General features: G+C 43.1%; 1 protein-coding gene across 1 annotated transcript in view; it reads right to left on the bottom strand.

The window, feature by feature from the left end:
- Nucleotides 1-22,426, bottom strand: part of ACVR1 (activin A receptor type 1) — a 139,346-nt gene that overhangs the window by 29,017 nt on the left and 87,903 nt on the right. The window contains exons 4-5 of the mRNA XM_052636250.1: nt 9,080-9,343; nt 6,711-6,922 (exon numbers count right to left, since the gene is read on the bottom strand). Coding sequence (XP_052492210.1) covers nt 6,711-6,922; nt 9,080-9,343 — 476 coding nt within the window. The remainder of the gene's footprint in view (nt 1-6,710; nt 6,923-9,079; nt 9,344-22,426) is intronic.

The raw sequence follows: 22,426 nt of genomic DNA, 5'->3' as shown, positions 1-22,426 counted from the left end.
GGGTTCAATCCCTGGGTTGGGAAGATCCCCTGGAGAAGGGAAAGGCTACCAGTCCAGTATTCTGGCCTGGAGAATTCCATGGACTGTATAGTCCATGGAGTTGCAAAGAGTCGGACACGACTGAGCGACTTTCACTTCACTTCACTTCAAATCTACTTTTAAAAATGAACACACTGCAAAAAAGATTCCCAATTAGTTCATTCATAAGTTTTCCATTCTTACTCTCAGTGCAAGCCAAGAAGCAGATGCCTTTTTGAATCAGGAATGGATTTTCTATAATAAACAATACTGAGCCTATGGTGATTGTGGTAATGTTACAGCAATGTTGAGCTAACACTCCCCAAAGCTCCTCCTTTCCCAAACATTGTAGCTGGCCTGCTGAAGGAATACATTTCTTTGTTCAGATTTCATCGTGTTTTACTTAATCTGAGCACCACTCTGAAATACTGTTGATCAGCAAAATTAACAAAATCTGAACATCCAAAGAAAGAAATTTAGAATTCTTAAAAGCCACAAAATAGATAATCAGCAAGAAATTGAACGTAGACGAAGTAGTTTCACATCTCCCTATCTCTTTTGCTGTTCACTTTTCTCTTTATTCATCCATTTTTTTGAGAGAATAGTTTTGAAAATTAAACTGTGGTTTTTTTTAAATAATGTGCAGTCCTGGTTCTAAACCTAGTTCATAGACTTCAGGAGAGGGGGGAAAAAGAAATATCAACCAAAGACTAACAAACATTACTTCAACTCTTGGATGCCAAGGCTTCCTTTCCAGTGCAGGGGAGCTGTTTAGTAAGGTACACATTGCTGAGTCATGTAAATGAGAATATCACTTAAATAAGCAAGTCTGTAAACCAATAATGATGACTTGCTTCAAACAGTGTTGTTTACTAAGTCATATCGTGATATACTGTCCTTTAACATGTGAAGAAAGCTGAGCACCGAAGAATTGATGCTTTTGAACTCTCAAGAGTCCCATGGACTGCAAGGATATCCAACCAGTCCATTCTGAAGGAGATCAGCCCTGAGTGTTCTTTAGAAGGAATGATGCTAAAGCTGAAACCCCAGTACTTTGGCCACCTCATGCGAAGAGTTGACTCACTGGAAAAGACTCTGATGCTGGGAGGGATTGGGGGCAGGAGGAAAAAGGGACAACAGAGGATGAGATGGCTGGATGGCATCACTGACTCGATGGACGTCAGTCTGAGTGAACTCCGGGAGTTGGTGACGAACAGGGAGGCCTGGCGTGCTGCGATTCATGGGGTCGCAAAGAGTCGGACACGACTGAGGAATTGAACTGAGCTGAACATGGCTGAATGGAGAAGACAATCTTAGCATATGCTACCATTCTGCTTTCAGAATTATAGAAGCCATTTAGATAGTAATTTAGTCTAGAGGTTCCCAGCAGTGCCCAGTGTGATTAGTTACATTAGCAATTCTAAGAAACAAAATTCTCACTACTCGATCTCATACTTTTGCTAAAGTTTTGTCAGGATTCAACCTTGTATCTTCCTGGCTACTAACTCAAAGAACTCATTTAGTCTGCCTTAAAATGCAAAATAAACTTCTAAGTACACTTCTAAAGAAAAACTGGTTTTCTACTTTGTGAATGAAATGTCCTTATCCCCTCTCTTCCCAGTTTGATGTAGCATAATTTGAGTTGGTAGGGGAAAGAAAGCTAAACAAGGCTTCTTCCCCCTTGTTTTCATACAAAACTTGACTGTGGTCCAGCGATGGAGAGGGCAGTAGGATAGGCTAGTTCCCAGCGTGTATCAGCCACCATCAAATGTCTGCACAGCTGGCTAAGGGCAGTCATCCAGGTGTAGCACCTGAGCTCCCAAGACTGGTAAGAGCAAGTCTTCTTCAGCCAAAACGCTTAAGTGCAGAACTCCCAGTCACTTTTAGCTTTGTTATCTAGCAGAACAAGACTTAATTAAAGACAGTTTTAGGCAATGCACAGTCATGGCATTAAATACCACCAAATCACATTAAAAGCTGCCACCCTGACCATCCTTCAATTCCTCAGTCAATGACAAGGAGAGCATCGATTTGGTATCAGCATGGCTTTTAACATCTTTCTAATATTCACAGATCTTTGCCTTTTTAAAAGGGACCATATGACTCCGCATAGTACCCCTGTAGAATGTTATTAATTTTCCCTTCGGCACTTGAGGTAACCTATTCATAACATGTGGTTCTCTTTCTCACTTAAAGCTTCAGTTCAGTTCAGTCGTTCAGTCATGTCCGACTCTTTGTGACGCCATGAATCGCAGCACATCAGGCCTCCCCGTCCGTCATCAACTCCCAGAGTTCACTCAGACTCACGTCCATCGAGTCAGTGATGCCATCCAGCCATCTCATCCTCTGTCGTCCCCTTCTCCTCCTGCTCAAAATCCCTCCCAGCATCAGAGTCTTTTCCAGTGAGTCAACTCTTCGCATGAGGTGGCCAAAGTACTAGAATTTCAGCTTTAGCATCATTCCTTCCAAAGAACACTCAGGACTGATCTCCTTCAGAATGGACTGGTTGGATATCCTTGCAGTCCATGGGACTCTCAAGAGTCTTCTCCAACACCACAGTTCAAAAGCATCAATTGTTCGGCACTCAGCTTTCTTCACAGTCCAACTCTCACATCCATACATGACCACAGGAAAAACCATAGTCTTGACTAGACGGACCTTTGTTGGCAAAATAATGTCTCTGCTTTTCAATATGCTATCTAGGTTGGTCATAACTTTTCTTCCAAGGAGTAAATGTCTTTTAATTTCATGGCTGCAGTCACCATCTGCAGTGATTTTGGAGCCCAATAAAATAAAGTCTGACACTGTTTCTACTGTTTCCCCATCTATTTCCCATGAAGTGATGGGACCAGATGCCACGATCTTCGTTTTCTGAATGTTGAGCTTTAAGCCAAGTTTTTCACTCTCCACTTTCACTTTCATCAAGAGGCTTTTTAGTTCCTCCTCGCTTTCTGCCATAAGGGTGGTGTCATCTGCATATCTGAGGTTATTGATACTTCTCCCGGCAATCTTGATTCCAGCTTGTGCTTCTTCCAGCCGAACGTTTCTCATGATGTATTCTGCATATAAGTTAAATAAGCAGGGTGACAATATACAGCCTTGATGTACTCCTTTTCCTATTTGGAACCAGTCTATTGTTCCATGTCCAGTTCTAACTGTTTCTTCCTGACCTGCATACAGATTTCTCAAGAGTCAGGTCAGGTGGTGTGGTATTCCCAGCTCTTTCAGAATTTTCCACAGTTGATTGTGATCCACACAGTCAAAGGCTTTGGCATAGTCAATAAAGCAGAAGTAGACGTTTTTCTGGAACTCTCTTGCTTTTTTGATGATCCAGCAGATGTTGGCAATTTGACCTCCAGTCCCTCTGCCTTTTCTAAAACCAGCTTGAACATCTAGAAGTTCACCGTTCACATATTGCTGAAGCCTGGCTTGGAGAATTTTAAGCATTACTTTACTAGCATGTGAGATGAGTGCAACTATGTGGTACTTTGAGCATTCTTTGGCATTGTCTTTCTTTGGGATTGGAATGAAAACTGACCTTTCCCAGTCCTGTGGCCACTGCTGAGTTTTCCACATTTGCTGGTATATTGAGTGCAGCACTTCCACAGGATCATCTTTCAGGATTTGAAATAGCTCAACTGGAATTCCATCACCTCCACTAGCTTTGTTCGTAGTGATGCTTTCTAAGGCCCACTTGACCTCACATTCCAGGATGTCTAGCTCTAGGTGAGTGATCATGCCATCATGATTATCTGGGTCACGAAGATCTTTTTTGTACAGTTCTTCTGTGTATTCTTGCCACCTCTTCTTAATGTCTTCTGCTTCTGTTAGGTCCATACCATTTCTGTCCTTTATCGAGCCCATCTTTCCTTGAAATGTTCCCTTGGTATCGCTAATTTTCTTGAAGAGATCTCTAGTCTTTCCCATTCTGTTGTTTTCCTCTATTTCTTTGCATTGATTGCTGAAGAAGGCTTTCTCATCTCTTCTTGCTATTCTTTGGAACTCTGCATTCGGGTGCTTATATCTTTCCTTTTCTCCTTTGCTTTTCGCTTCTCTTCTTCTCACGGTTATTTATAAGGCCTCCTCAGACAGCCATTTTGCTTTTTTCCATTTCTTTGCCATGGGGATGGTCTTGATTCCTGTCTCCTGTACAATGTCACGAACCTCCATCCATAGTTCATCAGGCACTCTATCTATCAGATATAGTCCCTTAAATCTATTTCTCACTTATACTGTATAATCATAAGGGATTGATTTAGGTCATACCTGAATGGCCGAGTGGTTTTCTCTACTTTCTTCAATTTAAGTCTGAATTTGGCCATAAGGAATTCATGATCTGAGCCACAGTCAGCTCCTGGTCTTGTTTTTGTTGACTGTATAGAGCTTCATCTTTGGCTGCAAAGAATATAATCAGTCTGATTTCAGTGTTGACCATCTGGTGATGTCCATGTGTAGAGTCTTCTCTTGTGTTGTTGGAAGAGGGTGTTTGCTATGACCAATGCATTTTCTTGGCAAGATTCTATTAGTCTTTGCCCTGCTTCATTCTGTATTCCAAGGCCAAATTTGCCTGTTATTCCAGGTGTTTCTTGACTTCCTACTTTTGCATTCCAGTCCCCTATAATGAAAAGGACATCTTTTTTTGGGTGTTAGTTCTAGAAGGTCTTGTAGGTCTTCATAGTACTGTTCAACTTCAGCTTCTTCAGCATTACTGGTGGGGCATAGACTTGGATTACTGTGATATTTAATGGTTTGCCTTGGAAACAGAGATCATTCTGTTGTTTTTGAGATTGCATCCAAGTACTGCATTTTGGACTCTTTTGTTGACCACAATGGCTACTCATACTTCTTCTGAGGGATTCCTGCCCGCGGTAGTAGATATAATGGTCATCTCAGTTAAATTCACCCATTCTGGTCCATTTTAGTTCGCTGATTCCTAGAATGTCGACGTTCACTCTTGCCATCTCGTTTGACCACTTCCAATTTGCCTTGATTCATGGACCTGACATTCCAGGTTCCTATGCAATATTGCTCTTTACAGCATTGGACCTTGCTTCTATCACCAGTCACATCCACAGCTGGGTATTGTTTTTGCTTTTGTTTTGCTACTTAAAGCTTAAAGATGCTTTAAAATTAACACTTGACAAACAATTTCAACGGAGAAGACAATGGCAACCCACTCCAGTACTCTTGCCTGGAAAATCCCATGGATGGAGGAGCCTGGTAGGCTGCAGTCCATGGGGTCGCTAAGAATCGGGCATGACTGAGCGACTTCACTTTCACTTTTTACTTTCATGTATTGGAGAAGGAAATGGCAACCCACTCCAGTATTCTTGCCTGGAGAATCCCAGAGACAGAGGAGCCTGGTGGGCTGCTGTCTATGCGGTCGCAAAGAGTTGGACACGACTGAAGTGACTTAGCAGTAGCAAACAATTTCAAAAAGTGAAAAAAGACAGTCACTTCTTAATGTGATTTCATCATTTTAAACTGCACAAAAAGAGTAACTTTAAAACATACAAATACAGTGGTTTCTAACTCTGTGCAAGCTGAAGGCTGACAGTGAGCCAGAGAAATGTGGCTGACCTGAATGATATGTGCTATACGTGTCAAATGTACAACAGATTTTGAAAGTTTATTTTTAAAAAAAGGATGCAAAGTATCTCATTAATAATTCTTTATGATTATATACGGAAATGATTATTATGTTACCTAAGTCATGTTATATATATTCTTAAAATTAATACCATATGTGGGTTGTTTTTGTTTTTTTTAACTTTTTTAAAGACAGCAAAGAGATCAAACCAGTCCATCCTGAAGGAAATCAACCCTGAATATTCATTGGAAGGTCTAATGCTGAAGCTCCAATACTGTGGCCATCTGAGGCCAAGAGCCGATTCACTGGAAAAGACCCTTATGCTGGAAGAGATTGAGGGCAGGAGGAGAAGGGGGCAACAGAGGATGAGATGGTTGGATGGCATCACCAACTCAATGGACAGGAGTTTGAGCAAACCCTGGGAGATGGTGAAGGACAGGGAAGCCTGACATGCTACAGTCCATGGGGTCACAACAAGTCGGACACAACTTAGCAACTGAACAGCAACAACAACTAGAAAATTTTAAATTACACGTGCCGCCCGTATTTCTATTCGACAGCACTGGCTTAACCAAATGAGTGCCCTCCACAAGGGGGCAGCACAGGAGCACAAAAAATGTAATAGCTGCTTTTTTGGATGTCAGGTTTTAAAGTCTTAAATTACAGGGTGTTAAAATAATCTAGACAGGAAAGTGATTTTTAATATTAGGCAAAGGGTGCCTTTTTTCCTAAAAGCCCTATTATTGCTAAAAATAGAGTAACTGAGTACCATAAACTCCAACTCTGCCCTCTCACCATCAAAATTATAGGTGACCATTGTCTGTCCCTGTCCCTTTACTCCCCAAAGAAAAATAACTACCAAGATTCAACTAAAATAAATTCACTCACTCATTTAATGTAAACGTCTGTCTACAATGTTCTCACGTAGAGGAGACTAAACTCACATAAGCGAGCCAGCATATCCTTGCTTAGAAATAAGACACCAGTAGTATGAGTGCGCTTGGTCCAGTCATCAGTAACTTCTGAGCATTTCATACTTGAAGTAACAAAGCATCTTCAGCCATCTCTGTCATGCTAGGGGTCCCCTGGAGCCCAGACTCACTGCTAAAGTGCTGTCTCCAACGTTGGTGGTGATGAGCCCTTCGATGGTGCCATATTCCACATCTCTGGGGTTGAGGCGTTCTTGATTGCGCCTTTTAAATTTTCGGAGAGCGACTCCCAATAGGCAGGCTAGAAGGCATACTGCGAACACTACAGACAAAATGATGAGGCCAACCTCCAAGTGGAAATTCTGTGTTCCAGGAAAAGACTTCCCTGGAGATGGGGGAGAGAAGGGTAATTGGCTACAGGATCATTGTTTTTAATATTTAGCATAACCAATACCTAACAAGTAGCTCCCATTCCCGACCACATAGTTTTATAAGTCGCAAAGTGCTAAAACTAAAATACTTCATAATACCTGGCCAACAGCCCAGTCATTTAACCATTATTCACTTAGACACAATAGGATTTTGAAAAAATTCCACTGAGAACCAACTTAATGCATCTGTGTGAAAAGTGTCTGTAAAATATAAAGTACTATATAAATCTCATACTATCCTTGTTAAGATTTGATCTGTAAGGATGTTTTATCATCAAGCCCTTACAGACAGATATTATGCTGCAATATTCCTATGAGAAAGTGCTATCTGAGTTAAGACCAAATTATCCAATCTGTGGGCCTTCTCTTCAGTGCTATGTTGGATATCTATTGCTGTATTCTCATTGCTATTTTTACATCATGATTTATGCCTAGGAACCTATTCATTCAACTTTCTTTAACTCACGTAGTCAACATTAATTCACTCACTTAAAACATTCACTCTTTGATTCACGCACGCACCTAATCACACACTGACTCTGGCTCAGACATTATCACTTTACCCATTCAAACATTTATGCATTCATTCACCTAAACTTGACTCACGTGTCACAGAGGCTTTCATCTTGCCTAGTGAGTTAAGTCAAAGCTTCTTAGCTGGATAGTGAAGGTCATAAGTAAAAGATCCCAAAGCTATTATCACCTCTGAATTTCAGACCCCTTCCTAAGACAACCAAGCCCTGTTCTTCCCCATGAAGGTCATATTCTTTCCATGTTCCTGGCCCTTCAGTCATCCAATCTCAAGCTGAATTTCCTTTATAAATTTCTCTAAACTTTCCAAATCCAAATTAATCAACAACTTGGCACATAATACTCCAAGGTACATGTCATTTGTAAGATAAAGTATAAAACTAATTATGTACAACATTAAATTATAAATATCATGCCTCCCTAATTAAATTAGAAATTCCTTCAGTAAATAAATTTTGTATTACAACTCTAATCTGGCAGAGTCTTCTGCAGATGAGAAACTTTTCATACTGTAGACATGATTTTTATGTGAATGCAGACATTTTTCATGGTCCATCCACTCTATTAATCACAGCTTAACTCACAAAGTTTAAAAGTTTATGCCATCAAGTACCCTTTTTAGTTTTAACCATTTAATACAAAATCTATTTTATTATTCAATCCTATTTGCTTATCAGACTTTAACCTTTATATAGACCTTAAGGTCCTCACCATAACTTTAAAAATTATGAATTATGCAACATGATCTTGTATCAGTTTTTTGTTTGTTTTTGTTGTTATTTTTTCATTTTTCTCTCTCTCTTGCTAGTTAGCATTTCTGGCCTTGGATGCTCCTCATAACCTCTCCTATAGTTTGTTTCTTTTTTGTGTGAGTGTAAGATTGATTAAGGACACCTGTTAAAAATGTACTATATATTAAGAAAGTAAATTTGGCTTGGGCTGTATCTACAGATTAAGGTACATTAATATTTGTAGGGACTTTGAGATGCAGTTTAGGGCTCATTTTATGGGGAAGCAGTTTCAGAAGAGGACTGAAGTCCATATTGACTATAATATGGAGACGGTTCCACAGAAACTATAAGGTTGAGGTGAAATCTCACCCAGCCTCAGGCTGCAGTGACAGGTCACTGGGCGTCTGATACAGGAGAATGGCTTTGTCTCCTTCCTCTTGAGAAGGAAAGGTAGTCCTCTCATATACCAGAGCCTTATGTTCCATTTCCTTCTCTACATGCGCAACATAGAGACAAGTCCCTAATAAGCACAACTGTTTTAGAAATTATGATCTCATAGCCCCTTTCAGAAAAAGGTGTCAGGAGCTACTCACCCTCTCATGACATCTGGTCTGCCAAATCGTCCCCACAGTAGGTATCACTCTGCTCACTTTCCCCAATACGCCCATCCCCCTTATAAATTCCAAAAGGCCATGCCTTTCTCTTCCTCACTGGACCTAAACTTCCTTGTCACCCATTGTTCAAAGAGTAGGAGGAAAGCCTTGTGGCTACTCACATCTTTAACCCACAAAGAACTGGGATAAGACTAACTAAAACCCTTCACCTAGAAATAGAAAAGTCCATGGGAACCTTTAGTAGGCAGCTGGGCCGTGATGTTCCTGTTACACCAGTCCCCTTGGCAGCACTCCACAGCCTGGCCAGGTGACGGCGGGGTCTTACAGGTCATCTTCCCCTGCTCGTAGACCTGGAAGCAGCCTTTCTGGTAGACGTGGAAGCCATCATTTATGCTCAGCGAGGAAAAGCACTGCTGGCCTTCACAGTGGTCCTCACTCCCACAGGAGAGGCCTTCACACACACACATGTAAAGTTTGGGGTTTACCTTGGGCTTCTCATCTGCAAAGTGGAGAGAGAAAGGAAGACAAACAAACAAAAATCACTGTGTGGGTTGTAACCCCACTGGGAGAATCATGCAGTCTCTCCAAGACCAATACAAACACATTAACCGAACCGAAAGTCAGGTGAAGCATCACCACTGGTTATGATCTTATATCTCTCATCTGACCAACCACCAAATAATCATCACCTCTCAAGATATGAGTGTGTTTCTATAAGCTGGGTGTGCTTTTAGATCCTACCAGGCTGAAGAACGGTTATCATCTGTTACAGGCTTCTGAAAATGGACTTCTCCCATTGTGGCTTTCAAGATATCTTTGGTCTGGTGGGCTCTCATACCCCAGTTCTTGAATCAGAATGTTTTTACCAGAACATAATGCTCATTACTTTTATTTTTTGTAGAAGAGGCTCCCAGATACATGGCATCTGCTAATACCAGCTCCCACTAGCTGCATACAAAACCCCGTCAACTACTCACACAAGGGCAGCTGATGTTCCTGCCATCACCTGTCTGCTTCAGAAACACAACAGTACAGAAGAGTTCACAAAGGTGCACGGTCTATAATTACATATCCATATTATCGATAGTTTCGCTTAGATGTCTAGATTAATTTTTCCGTAGGGGAACACTTAAGTTTTTACATTAATTACTATGGGAATTCATCACTGCTAAAACATTTTCACCTGGCAGAAAAAAAAAAATTGGCACTAATTATTGAGGATGGAGGCACAAAAAGACAAAGGGAACGGAACAGTGTTTGAACAGTAAAGTAACAAGTGGGACTAAAGGAAAAGCCTACACAGGTTGGTCCAAGGCACAAGACAGATCATCAGTGAAGCATACCTCACCAGACCTCCTAATTGTCTCTTTCTGAAAACACTCATTTGCAGTTTCATCTTTCAAATCACTCTTTTCTTTCCTGTGTTAGAATAATTAGTTCAGACTTGCTGGTACTAACGTTTCCACTAGTGGAGAAGGAAAGCGAAGACAGCGTATAAACAGCCAATTCCTGGAGGCCCCTGATTAGTCTGCTGAGGCCACTTTGACCAAAGCAATGTTCATATAAAGGGGTGTCGCCTTTCAAAACCCCCTGAAGGTCTGCAGCACACACAGGCTGCCTTCTAGTCCCTGAAACCTCTGTGGCAGCAGGTCAGTGAGAGAATGGCTTCCTTCTTAAAATAACAGGTCAGATGGCTGTGCTTTCAAGAGGAGACCTTAAGGTAAGGTCTTTGAAAATGTCAAGTTCATTTACACAGATTTGTGTGGGTATGTGTGGAGGTGTGGGTTATCTCAAAAAGAGAGAAGCGTTCTTCGTCTTTCTTCTTCCCTCTTCAAAGCAGTGAAAAATAGTTCACTGCCCACTGTAATGTGGGTGCCTCGTCCCACGGAGTAAGCGCATACAGACACACAGACACAAGCTTTCTATTTATAATTGCCTTGCTAGGTCTTTTGAAAACCACAAGGGGCTCATCCAAGAGCAGAGACATGCCCGAAAGCAGAAAATCCAAAATAGCCGCTGACAGTGTATGTATGTCACCAGACTCACCCCCAAGGAGCAAGAGCCCTCAGACATTTTTAATGAGCAATAACGCTAATGAGCCGAGGGGTAGTCTTTTCTTTTTCCTTGCCTAGAGAAATCCAAGAGAAATTCCAGCACCAATCTATTTCTATGAGGATGAGAAACATACATATCGGTTGACATAATCCAGCAAAAAGGTAACTCTTGCCAAAAGCAAGTTGAAAGATAATATTTCTAGGGAGTCTAGACACGCTTGCCACTCTCGGATGGCACGAAGCTGTGCCGAGAGCTGCCAACTATGCTGCCCAACAGGTGATAGCTCTCTGGAGGGAAATGGATGGGCGGGGTGAGGCGCAGAGTTAGTGGTGTCATACTGATTTGCGATCAGAGCTGAGAATTTAAAAGTGTACGTTGAAACGCTGTTGAGTAATGTAATTTATGTAAATGTGAAACACAAATGTGTATTTTAAGACCCTAAATAATTTTTAAAGGTCATGGATATCCAAAAATACTTACTGAACACATTAAAGAGGTTGTATCTGTTGATGCTGGGTTGGAGAAGAGGGCTTGAAGGGGTAAAATGAAAATAAGACAGGAGAGGAGCTGGCCACAGACTGATAATGAATAGAGGAGGATGAATCATTTACTTGCTACATGTACGGTCTACCAGGAACAACCACCACCACCCCAGGCCACAGAGGGCTCACTCATCACTGATTCTATGGAAACAGATGGTTCAGGGTACCAAAGAATTCATCGCACTTGGTGGTTCTAATAAAATTTTTTTTAAAGTCAATTAAAAGAAATAAAGTAATGACAATAATTTCTCTAATGTGCCTTCAGAGTGAACTCAGTTCTTAAAGTCAGAGCCCAAACTTTAGGCGCACAGGCACAAGATGTCTCCTGCCTTGCCAAGGTCTGGCTTTTGAAAGGACATGGGGATGGTCTGACAGATGTTTAAACTGTGACCTAGGGAATATTGCCAGAAGTGAGCAGCCTCAAGTACATACCATCTTTAGCAAGATTCAGCCCACTAGACCCAACCCTGCATTATCCAGGCATAACTGGGTACAGATCTTAATCAGATTTTATCCTGTGGGGTTATACTCTAAGTTAAAAACCAAGGTTTTCAGATCTTCCCTGCCACAATCAGAAAAAAGGAAAAAAGAAGGAAGACAACTCTTAACTCTATGTAATAATTAACTCAGTCTCTGATATGGGACCATGAGTTCAGTTCAGCAGTTAGCAAATGGGAAAGTATAAAAACTCCACCAACTCTGCTTCCTATTTTGCGTTTCACCAACATTTACTTTTCTTAATTTGTGAATTCCCATATAACTGATTGGCAGAGCCCTTAGTGAATCAGGTTTTCTTATACAACCAAATATAAAGACTTTAAATTCACAAGAATATAAGAATGACCCCATGCACCCCCACACACATCTACACTAGACCCAAACATTAGTTAAACGCCACTTTGGCAATCTTATCCAACAGAGTAGATCAACCTAAGAGACCCCAAGAGGATTTTCTGAGCCAGGATCACTAATTCAGCAAAGCAGGTTAAAAGCAAGGTAGTACCATTTTCAGATCTTAATATTCACAATTCTAAGAAACACAGCAGGCCCCCAAATGCCTATGACTCACTGTTTTCATCTTGTTAAAATTTAGGAATAACCGTAACATGTGTAGGCCTGGGATATCTTATTTGGAGTAGGCTGGTGGGGTGGGGAAGTGTGAGAATTATCACAAAGCCCTTTTTAGGGCCACAGACAAGGGTCTGTGGACCTCTAATCTCTCAGACTGAGATATAAATACACTACACATCAGGGAACACCGAGGAAGGATAATCACCTTCTGTGACTGATTTTCAACAGTCCAGCCAGGAAGCACCACATCTGATATGAAGCATTTTACACTTGCCTGTGCAAATAACCAGGAAGTGCTCTGGCAGAAGGCAGTCAGTCTACTCTACCTAATTGACGCTCATTTAAATAATTCAGTAATTGAAACGTCAAGCCAGAGGTATTCCCTCTGTGCAGAGCTCACCCACACTGTTTGTTCTAAAGGCACCTCCCAGCATTACTCAGTGTTATGGCTGGCACCCTGTGCCCTCTGGAGCCCCAGAACCAGGCCTGTGTGAACACACTGGCAGCCCACGTCTGGCTGGGAGCAGCAGGGAGTCCTCGGCGCCACCTGGAAGGATCCGGGGCTGGCTCTGCAACCACAGGCTCAGACTGGGGATCCCAGGGGTTCACCAAGGCCGAATCTTTTAAAAGATTCTCCTTGTTCTGGGCAATACCCAGCTCACCATCTGGACACACCTACTCTCACAGCCTAATCCTGGACTGGCAGAGGAAGAGGCAGAGCAAAGAGCATCGCGGATTTTCTAAGACTGTCCACAGTTTGGGATGATCTTGTGCCTCAGAGCAAGAGGACCCACATTCATGTCTTAAGTGGGACTTGAGCAACCTATGCACACTATGAAGGGATTTCCATGTTCTCCTGCCCACCTGCCCAGTCATGCACTCCAGAATGCTCTAAGGCATTTCAGTTGATGATCATTCCTAATGGTGCACAAAACCCCATGTTTCCCACTGAAGTCTTTGACATAGAAGACAAATGAGAAAATGCTCCAAGTCAACCAGCCTTAACTGTGATCCCAGGAATCAGCAAAAGGAACAGCTGAATTTCTTACAAACTCACCTCAGAGTGGCACAAACAACACTGTAATGATTAGACTGCTGTCTACTAGACTGTTGTCCAACATCTCAGAACTTTATAGGCTAAAAAAGGAGCCCCAAACATCCGTGGACTTCTTCCAAAAGTATAAACAGTTCATTCATTTGAAATGACAGCTTCTATTAGGCTCATAGATACGGGAGGCCTTCCATCAGCTCCTAATCCGAGAGTGCAGTATGGCACCTTTCCAGAATCTTCAGCATTTGAGATCTCTGGCATTAAACAAAGGCTTACGGAAGGATTTTGCAATGCCAGGTATCACTGCCAGCAAGCCTGCTCCTGAGACAGAAACACAAAGGTCTGTCCAGACTGCCTAGTGAAGGGCATTTGATGGTCTGGCAAGAAAGCAGGCTATATGCTTGGAAATAAAAGACACCCAGGTGCCTAAATGCTCTCATTATAAAACACCCACTTAGGGAACCCAAATCATTTTTTTTTTTAAACCTGAACAGAGAAATTGATATTTGGTAAAGTTTTACAAGCCGAAAAGAAAATAGGAATAGGGGCAATTGAATAGGATCACATATAAATTAGAATAACGACAATAAAAAATAATAGTAGGGTTTTCACAATTTTGAACTCACGATGCCTCCACTCTAAATGTGCCCTTTCTCCAGGCTTCCCTCACTGAGCTAATGGTGCCTCCATTTCAGATCTACAAGCCTGACTCCGTGACCCTCAAAAGGGAGATACACAAGGAATTCCCAGCGGTTAGGACTCGGTGCTTCCACTGCTGGGGCCCAGGTTCAATCCTTGGTCAGGGAACTAAGATCCCACAAGCTGCGACCCTGTCTCCCTCAAAAATGGGGGGAGACACAGTGGTCACCCTGCCCTGGCAGACCTGCTCTCCACCTTTCCAGCCTCACCTCTGATCCTTCCGGGAAGGGTTCCTCCTGCTTCAGGAGCCCAGGTCTGCTAGGTATGGAATTCTCCACCATGGGATGCTGGGGTTCCCTCCTGAGGATAGCTCCCCCCAAGTCTGTGCCCGTCTTCCCTTCAGATCTCACCTCATTCTCCTCAGAGGAGCCTTTGTTCACACCCCCAAGTGTAAAGCAGAAGCCCCTATCTACACTCACACACACGTGTCTGCACGGCTGTCCCACTTCCAAGTCTCCCCTCCAGACTGTGCACCCCATGAGGGGAGGAGCTGAGCCCACTCAGCTCGCCGTCAGGCTCCCCACAACTGCCTCAGGCCCTGGCGGGAGGACACGCCTGATGAACGTTTAGCTCCAGAATGCATTTTCTCTTCACAGACAGGATTTAGAGGTGGGAAGAGACATGATGCTGGTTTTCAGAGCAGACTGAGCCTATAAAGTCTTTAAATGTCAGCAGAGATCTTCAGGCAAGGCTTAGTCACCGAGCCAGCGTGTCTGTGCAAACCCCTTCTCCCTGCAGGCGCTCACCACAGCGTCACAGCTGCTCACCTACTCGGGCTTACAAGTGTGGAAAATCGGTACTTTTTGTGGTATGGTAGGTTTTCTGTTTGCTTGTTTGTGTGTGTTGGAAGAAAGAAGTAAAATGCAAGAGTTCTGAAAACAAGGAATTATTTAATATCAGTAGAAGAGCAGGGCTTTTATGGGAGGTCCTTCCAGCCTCTTTGATACCATGGTGATCAGAATGATCAAAACACGAGTGCCCTGGCTCCAGCCAGCTTAGAGAGGTCTTGCAGGACTTGCCTGCTCAGCAGGGAAAGGATGCGCCTGGTCTCTGCTACCATTTTTCTCCTATCAGTGAAAATAATGGCATTTTCAGCAGGGAGTGAGGAAGAGTGAATTACATCATTTTCCCCTTCTTGCTCTGCTGAAGGTGATAAGGATTCCTAAGTCACCCTGCATTTGAACTGCTGAAGCTGGGGGGAGCGGTGGGGGAGAGTTCCATCTGTTTATTTTGTGTCTGGGCTGACTCCTTGTCTCTGAAATAATCCCTGTAAATGAAGTCTATTGCAGCAGCCACACCTTTTATTTCAAAGCCAAAAACTCAGTCTGTGTTTAAATGACTAACAAGTTAAAGAGCATTGTGGGGTACTGACCTAAGACAATACTGGTCTGTCTCTTCCGTGATTTTTATGATTTTATGAACACAGCAAAGACTTAGCTTTAACATGTGTGCCATGTCTGTGAAGCAACTCCTTCATAGGGGAGAAATATGGGGGTCATTATTTAATCTTTCTTCACTTTGTTTCCAAACTTCTTGAATTGGCGCTTCATATAAACAAATGATTACCAGGCCTAATGGAAAGTACCTACCAAGGAATTCTTTCCAAGACAATATACCCCTACTTTGTCCCATGTATTACTGACAATTCTTTCATCTAAGTGAAGCTCCAGTTGTTGGGAGAGTAACAGAGAGGACCACAGGCTGAAGGAGGGGGAAAATGCACTGGGGAATTATAAACACTTCAGAGAAGTCATTTCCTGTTTAGATTCAGGAGAGTCGGTGACGCGGTATCACCCATAGCATAATAGGCTTGAAGCTCTGCTCACAACGTGGGAAGAGATGTTCCTGACTCATTTGGGCTGTCTCCACCACCCCTTAGGATATCTGGGGAGTGCATGGCTGCTCCAGCGAGGGTTTCCTACACAGGCTCTATACTGAAAATATACTGCATGGGACCAGACAGCAAAGAAGGGCCAACAGAGCTCCTACTTCTGTTCCCCTCCAGAGCCCATGACCTTCTTCTCTGGGAATCAGGGACAGAGCCTCCAAGGTCGCCAATCTCTGCTTACCATCAGCCAGCCGCCACCACACCCCCACTCCCTTTCCGGAAGCTTTCAAATCAGAGATAAACCCTTCAAAAAAGATGGGCAGCGCTCCAGTTTGTTAACAACAGTCTTAGACTGCCAGCCTCTAGGTATTGTGACACCCAGAGCTCAAGGCAAAAACATCTAGAAGTAGTTAAATCCAGCTAAATTCCTCCTCTCAAGCTCCCTACCCTATCCCATCGCAGAGAAAAGCAGAGATGAGATATTTTCTAGACTCTCTTCTTTCCAGCCCAAATGAAGCCAAAGAGATCAAAATACCCAAGGGGAAAAAACTGGGGCATAGCCCAAACCTCTGACATGGCTGCTTTCCTGTCCCCCAATTTTCCAATCACATCCCAAGGTCCTGTAGATTCACAGCTCCAGGGAAGGTCAAAGAAAGAAGGAATCCCATGACTACAAGCTTTGTGCATCTGTATTATAATGTGATCTTTGCTTTGCCTATCTTTATTACCCCAAGTCTAAAAATGAATACAGTCCACAAGAATTCATGAACTCCTAAATTCAACACACTTAAAACTGGCTTCCTCATCATAGACTGAAGATCCTACAAGTCACCATGAAAAAAGCTGAGTGTGGGTCATTTTCAGTTTATTGTTTCTTACTCCCAAGCCCACAGAAAGGTCCCAGGTGCCTACACTCTAGGTGGAAACAGAAAGCCTTTCTTCAGAGTGCTGTGAACCAGAACTGGCTTTTCAAACACACATTCCACACCCCTTCACCGCCCCCCTCCCCAGCTCTGCAGCACAGCACGCCATTCCCAACTTCCATGATAATCTTGGACCTTGGCAGGAGAAAGGTAGCTAAATCCGAGATGTGTCGTGAGGCCACTGGCTGGGGAGCAAGAATATCTAAACACAAACCAAGGCAAGAGCAACAGGCCAGGGTTTCTGCAGAGCACCAACAGCCTAAAGATAACCCTCGTCTCTAAGAAGGGGCACTTTTAAATAGTAGCTTTATTACTGCCAGTCACTTGAGAAGTTTTTCCTTTCAGAGCCTGCTTCCATCCACACCGGCGTGCCAAGCCTGCCCAACGATGGCAAGCCCGCAGCAGAGATGAAAGCCCAGAAGGAAGTGGAAAGAGTCCCAAAGGGAAACAGACAGCTCCTAACATGCTGGGATGACATTCTGTGCCCACATTTGGACTGCTGAGAAAGAATAACCTAGCAAAGAGACACCCTGTAGAAGTGATCCACTGACAGTCACGGGGGATTAATGAGCAGGTAAAAAATCAAGCAAAAGAGTTTAACTCAATGTCTCCCGCTTTCTCAAACTGTTAGCACACCATGATGGCTGCTGTCCAGGGCTTTTTTAGGAAAGCCTTTCCCTCCAAGAGGAAACAGACCTCTCCATTTGTCAGACCCCGTTTGGCTGAGCAAGGAGAAGTGTGTGGCATCTTCAGCACATACCATCCATATGCAGTCACGGTGGCCACTCACTAGCCACAATAGTGCCCAGCAGAACCGCTCAGAAGAGCCTGCTCCTTTTTTGTTTCCTTTTAAGCCAGGCCCAAAGTTCCCAAGATCTTCCTAAGAACCACTGAGATCCACTCAGCCCTTCACCTTAGCCAGCAGGGGAGCCCACGCTGTCCTAAATGGCAGTCGGCCCGGGGCTGGTGTACAAGGGACAGGTGCACAGTGGGCTATTTTCAGCTGCTATCAGCTCAATCACGAGCCGCACATGCTCAGTAGGCAGGCAAGCTTTGGTTGCCCTTCCAACTCTGGGCAGCCAAGACATACACCTTTCACAGCTGCCAGGGCAACCAGCAGCCCGGTCCTCCTCCCAAGACGGGAGCAATGAAAACAGTGTAACCTGGCCAGCCACCATGCCAGCCAGCCAGCAAGCAAGCTGCACCTCTTATGTCCCTGCCCGGGTTATTCTGAGCTGGGCTTACTGACACTCCATGGCAACACAGGAACAAAGGGCCAGCTAGAGAGGGATTTAAATATCTCACAAAAGTTGCTAGAAAAGTCAGCAGCTCAGCCTTCTGTTTCCATAATAAAAGTAGTGGTGGAATTATTGTTAGATTATTGTCGTTTGCTGCTGTTGTTAGAATTTGTGCGCTGCCTACCACAAAGGTCTTCTCTTGGAACTAAGGGTTTTGTTTTTGTTTTGTTTTTGTTTTGTTGGCCACAATCGAGTTGCTATAGTTGGGATGCCTTTGAAAAGGCAGCACGTGGGCCTGTCTGCCCAAACCCTGCAGGAGGACTAGCTGTTCCCTGTCCCTTCACCTCTCATCTTGCTGTACGGAGCCTGTGGTCCACTTCTACCACGCAATTCCTTCAAAACACACAAACTGCACCTAATTAATCTTTCCGTGGGCTTCCCAGGTGGCTCTGTAGCAAAGAATACACCTGCCAATGCAGGAGACACGGTTTCCATCCCTGGGTCGGGGAGATCCCCTAGAGAAGGAAATGGCAACCCACTCCAGTATTCTTGCCTGGAGAATCCCATGGATAGAGGAGCCTGCTGGGCTATAGTTCAATAGGACTGCAGAAGAGTCAGACACGGCGTAGCAACTAAACAACAATCCTTCAATAGCTCTCAGTGCCCTCAAGATCCAAAACAAACACTTTATGCACAAGGCCCTGCCAGGCTACTTAGGGCCTCAACTCCCAACCCGAATGCCTTCTTCAGGCTGCTCTGCCCTGCTGGACCCCCTAGGCCGTGTCTCCCATCCACCCACTTCTCTGGACTTGGCCCTTCCCCTGTTTAAAAGTCCTCCTCAGTTCTTCCTTTGCTGGTCTAATGGCTGTCCATCCTTCCAAACCCAGCCTCCCTGGACCGCTGTCCCCAGTCCCAGCCCCATGTGCTATGTAGACTCTTCCTGCTGACCCCCCAGTATGGTGCTGCAACCTGTGTCTCCTCCGACTAGACTTTGACTCTTTGACAGCAGGAACCCGTTTCCAGGTATGTTGACATCACCAGTACGGATCCTTGGCCTCATGCTAATCCATCAGCTAAAAGAATGTTAAGACTGGTTCTCTTTTCCCAAACTTGGAATAAATTCTTTGAAAGGATATGCTTTCCTGTCCTGTCCCCAATCCAGATCAGTTCCTTGGTCGCTTATAATATTATCTTTTTTATATTATGACAATTATACATTTGTCAAATATTCACTGAGCACCAACTACGTGCCAGGCACCGTCTCAGACACTAGAGAGAAAACAAAGACCACCGCCAAGTCCCAACCTCTCTCACCCTAGGGCTCACTTTGCACGGATGACCCCTCACCACCTCCCTGTTACTGTCCCACATGGCACTGCAGATAATGGCGCTTAACAGGGAAGATAACCCACATTCAGAAACACAGTAAAAAGGAAGAAGATGTCTCATGACAGTGTTTGATGCTCTTCTGAGAAAGGCTTGATTCCTATGCAGGCCAAGAGTCTTCTTTCAGAAGGCACTCTGACTAGCAATACCGTTTAATTACCAAAAATTACCCTAAAGCTTAGCAAAACTGCCTGTTTGAAGCTCATGAAATAGGAAATGATGTGAAAGATGAACAGAAGACATGAGTGTATAACTCTACATGGCATTTTACAGCATTATATATTTCACAGGAGTCAAAGTTTAAACTGGACTATTTGTTTTGCTCTATTTTTCACAACTTTCCTGAATGGGTCTGATTTACTATTATTATTTGGAGGGGAGGATTTTGTATTGGCTTGGTGTAAATATCAGAATTCAGAAAATAAACAAATTCAGCAAATAATAAATAAAAGACACTACTCCCTGCTCCAAGTCACCATTTGAATAAAAAAATATAGGTAGGGGTTTTTGTTTTTGCTTTAAGGTGTATTTCACCACCTCCTTTATCCCGCAAATATACATATCCTCAGAAAGCCCATGCTCCACTCTAACCTATAACAGAATTAGATGCAGCATTGTGGAGGATCTAGGAAACACCCAGCTCTGCAGAGCTCAGATTCAGCTGATTAGAATCAGGCAGCAGCTGTTCCAGTGTTACCACCACGGCTGAGAAGGCACAAATGTAAACTTCCCTCTTCCTGTCAAATCGCTGGCTTGCAGAGAGCGAATGGAAGGCTACATAAAGTTGTAAAATAATAATAATAATAAAAGGTCTGGAGCAACACTGTTGGAGACTGTCTGGGTTAGCTGTCAGAGTTTTCACCTGAGGGCAGCAAGGACTTCCGAGCAATATGAGCTCTTGGGAGCAGAGGGGAGCTGTCTTTCTTAAACTGTGGGTTATGACCCATTCTGGGTAGGCAAATCGATTTAGCAGTTCAAGAGAGTTCTGTCTAAATGAAATAAAACTAAATAGAATAAAAAAGAGAAGAAACAGGAGTACATCAAGCATGGAGTGATAGCTGTTTCAGGAAACTTTCTTTTCAGATGTGTGTGAGCCCCACTCCATGATATTTCTAAATGCAGGTGCACTGGGTCCAACTCTAAAGTGTTTCTTCCTCTGAGTCAGGGAAGGTCTTGAAGGTTGCCCCGCCCTGTGCCTTACACTATCTTGGAATCGACAAGAGTTCTGAGTAATTATGACTACTGCATATAACCATTATCAGGGGAAATTGCCTGAGGTCATGCTAGATGGCAGAAGGAGGTTCTCAGCAGTATCTGGAGAGTTACAAATTAATTTTTTTTTCATTTTTAATTTTTAACTGAAGTGTGGTTTCTGGTACCCAGCAAAGTGATTGAGTTATACATACATATATATATGCTTTCTCATATTCTTTTCCACTATGGTTTATTACAGGACACTGAATATAATAATTCCCTGTGCTATACAGTAAGACCTTGTTTATCTAATTTTATATATAGTAGTTTGTATCTGCTAATCCCAGACTCCTAATTTATCCCTCTCCTATGCCCTTTCCCCTTACAAATTAATTTTTTAATGTGTTTTATTTTCCTTGGTGTTTACTTTTCAAAAGCAAGACATAGCACACATGACATGCCTACCAATCTCCTGCTTCCCCAGTTTTTCCATAAGGAGGAGATGGCATCCACGCTCTTCCCCCTTGAGACCGATCTTTGTAAGAGAGAAGCGTGGAAACTGTTGCACTGCCCACTCACTGCTGACCACAGGAAACCATTTAATGAGCTAGGGCCTTGGATTTGCTTTCCCATCTGTTCAATATTTGACTCTGATTGAATTTTCAAGTCCGTTCCACACCCTACCACTAACTTCTTTCATATAAATGCACTGAATATGAGCATTTTATAGTGTTCACTAGAAGAAAAAAAAAAAATGGATGTGGCTTTAGTTTAACTACATACAGCTGAAACAAACATTCCCCAGGAAGGAAAAGCTGAAAGGAAGCTTTGTCACAGCTCACCTTGCGTCAATAATACACTCACTCTGGTAGGTGAGAAAATGCGACAGTAAAGAAGCGGTATCTTGAACGTGCACAGCTTCATGTGATATTTACATTTTAGGTCCTCATGACTAACAGCTCAGTGCATCTCATCTCTCTTCCCAGCAAATCACTCATACGATGATGTGTTAAAAAAAAATAAAAAAAGATTTTATTCTGAACAAAAGGAATAAATTATAGTAATGAGAAATGAGAGCAACAAATTTAATACGGAGACATTTCTCTTACATTCATTCACCCCTTCACGAACTTCCTGTACTCTCAATAATGAGAAATTCAAAGAAAGGCTTATTCTATTCTTCACCCCCAGTGGCAAAGAGGGGCACCTTTGTTGACCCTAACAAAAAGTCTATTGAAGTGATCTCCTTCCTTCTCTCACTGGGTAATTGGGCTGGAAAGTCTGAGTAGTGATGGCTTTGGAAATACTAAAATCAAGTCAACCCCGAAAATAATTTAGTACTTAGCAATCTTCTCCAGGACAGGCCAGAATCTCTTATGGCAACAAAACTTGCTGTAATAAAATCTAACTATGGCGTGCAAATGTAATAAAATGTGGGTCATCTTAGCTTTGAAATATTTTTGAAGAAGCAGTATGGTATTCCACTCTAAGTTATTTGTGTCCTGCTCATCCCTGCAGAAGCTCATGGGGACAAAGGTAAAACCAAACAAGGAGTTTCTGGGACAAAAATGGCCTTCTCCCGGGTGGCATGACAG

Source organism: Budorcas taxicolor, chromosome 2, assembly GCF_023091745.1.
Source record: "Budorcas taxicolor isolate Tak-1 chromosome 2, Takin1.1, whole genome shotgun sequence".
NCBI lineage: Eukaryota > Metazoa > Chordata > Mammalia > Artiodactyla > Bovidae > Budorcas > Budorcas taxicolor.
Note: the sequence above shows the minus strand (reverse complement) of the source record. Positions and strands in the feature narration are given on the sequence as shown.